Source organism: Cynocephalus volans, chromosome 1 (assembly GCF_027409185.1).
Source record: "Cynocephalus volans isolate mCynVol1 chromosome 1, mCynVol1.pri, whole genome shotgun sequence".
Classification (NCBI taxonomy): domain Eukaryota; kingdom Metazoa; phylum Chordata; class Mammalia; order Dermoptera; family Cynocephalidae; genus Cynocephalus; species Cynocephalus volans.
In genome coordinates this window covers 40,219,991-40,221,904 of record NC_084460.1, presented here as the reverse complement: position 1 = coordinate 40,221,904, position 1,914 = coordinate 40,219,991, and the positions used below count along the sequence as shown (strand labels likewise).

Sequence of the window (1,914 nt, the reverse complement as noted above, 5' to 3'; positions counted from 1 at the left end):
TTTATTAATTTAAAGTACAAGATTTGTCAGGAGAACATTAGAAACACATTAATATATGTATATTGGTATTTCATGTTTAAAAAATTTTAACTGGCAGGTGTGTGCAAAAAAATCATTCTTAATATACCACTAACAGTAGAAATTCTAAGACCAACTGACTGTCCAGGCATCCGTCCAAGCTGCTACCAGATACTCGCCTCGCCAGCGTATGGTAATTTTCTTCCCACAGCTTGTATCACAGCACTTCTACTGGTGTGTACAGTGGTTATCAATCTTACAATAGTCCTTGGGAGTCCCCATGCACTAGGTCTAAATATTAGGGCAGGTATCTCCTTTATGTGGTGGGAAACTTACCTCGATATAAGTACTACTGTTCTTCATGCTAATAAATGATAGGTCCACCCAGATATTGGACCATCTATCTCTTTGGATGCTGTTGATGCCCTTTAACTTGGTTAGGGTTTAGTAAATGATTGTGAGAATTGTCATGTACTTGCTCTTCATTTAGGGAAGCATTACTGCCTTTGGACCCATCCTGGAGTCTGCTTTGTTTCTCAAGGTAGTGTGGTACTTGTACTCTGCCTAGATGTTGATCTTGGTTAGGGTTTCATGCCCAACTGTGGTCATTGTCATCTAATTGTTTTGTAATTGGGGTACTATGCCTGCCTTGGGATGCACCCTCTTGTATGCCTTCTTGTTCACGAAAGAACGGTCTCTCTTTCACACTTGAATATTGGTCTGGTAACCCACTATAATTGTGGCCACGCTCTTGATCTTGATTAGGATATTCTGTCTCACTTTGATTCTTGTTATATATTTGTCCTTCGGTTTGGATAGGAAAACTACCTTGGGATCCATCTTGTGGCCTACCTTGTTGTCTATCATAGAGTGGGGTTGGTTCTTTATTTGAATATTCCCCTGGCATTCTAGTTTCATCTTGGCCATGACCTTGATCTTGCTCAGGATTTTGTGTCTGGTTTTCCTTTTCGTTATATATTGGCTGCTCAGTTTGGACAGGTACAGTGTCTTGGGATTGACACTGGGGTTTGTCTTGTGGTTCAAGACTGAGTGGGCCTTTCTGTGTACTTGGGTATTCTCCTGGAATTTCATTTGAATTTTGGCCATGCACTTCATCTTGATTAGGATTTCGAGCTTGGTCTGATTTTTCTCATTTACTAGTTCTTCAGTTTTGAAAAGAAAAACTGCCTCAGGACTCATCTTGTGGCCTACCTTGTTCTTCATCATTGACTGAGGTTTCTTCTCTATTTGCATATCTCCCTGTCATTCTATTTGCATTTTCGACCTGCTTTTGATCTGGATTAGGATTTTTTACTTGGTTTTGATTTGAGACTTTGTCATACTCTGGCTGTTCTACTTGGATAGGAAAATTGCCTTGAGAACCCTGTTGTGGCCAAACTTGTGGTCCACTATAGACTAAGAATTGATTTCTTCTTACATATTGACCTGGCATTCCAATCACATATAGGACATAACTGTCATTGGATCCATCCTGGTGTCTGCTTTGTTGTTCAGGGTAGAGTAGTTGGCCTTGTAGTCTATTTGGAAATTTTTATGATCTATCTGGTAATTGGTATTGTGGAATACTGGTAAATTGATAATGAGAATGTATTTATTCCAATATTTCCAAAGATCCCTCCTAGCTCCTTCCCTGCAATGTTTTCCCATCAAATCTTGACGTTCCCAGAATGGCTGTGCCTTTGAGTGCAGGAGATTCTATTCCCATCACGGAGAAGAATATTTGTCTAAAGAGGATTCTGTTCACACTCAGTGTACTATTCTTCCTAACTAGTTTTTTTCCCAGGCCCTTCCTTTCCACTCACCATAGAGTCCAATCACAGCTATTTCCTTCTCAAGAATGAGAAGCAGAGAAAGAATGAAAATGTCAGACATCAT

The 1,914-nt window shown here is 39.8% G+C and overlaps 1 protein-coding gene across 1 annotated transcript; it reads right to left on the bottom strand.

The window, feature by feature from the left end:
• Positions 1 to 607: 607 nt before the first annotated feature.
• Positions 608 to 1,914, bottom strand: LOC134374797 (semenogelin-1-like). The gene is made up of 2 exons (XM_063092829.1): positions 1,842 to 1,914; positions 608 to 1,158 (listed from the first exon to the last, which is right to left on the bottom strand). The coding sequence occupies exons 1-2, from the start codon at positions 1,912 to 1,914 to the stop codon at positions 608 to 610; spliced, it is 624 nt and encodes a 207-aa protein (XP_062948899.1).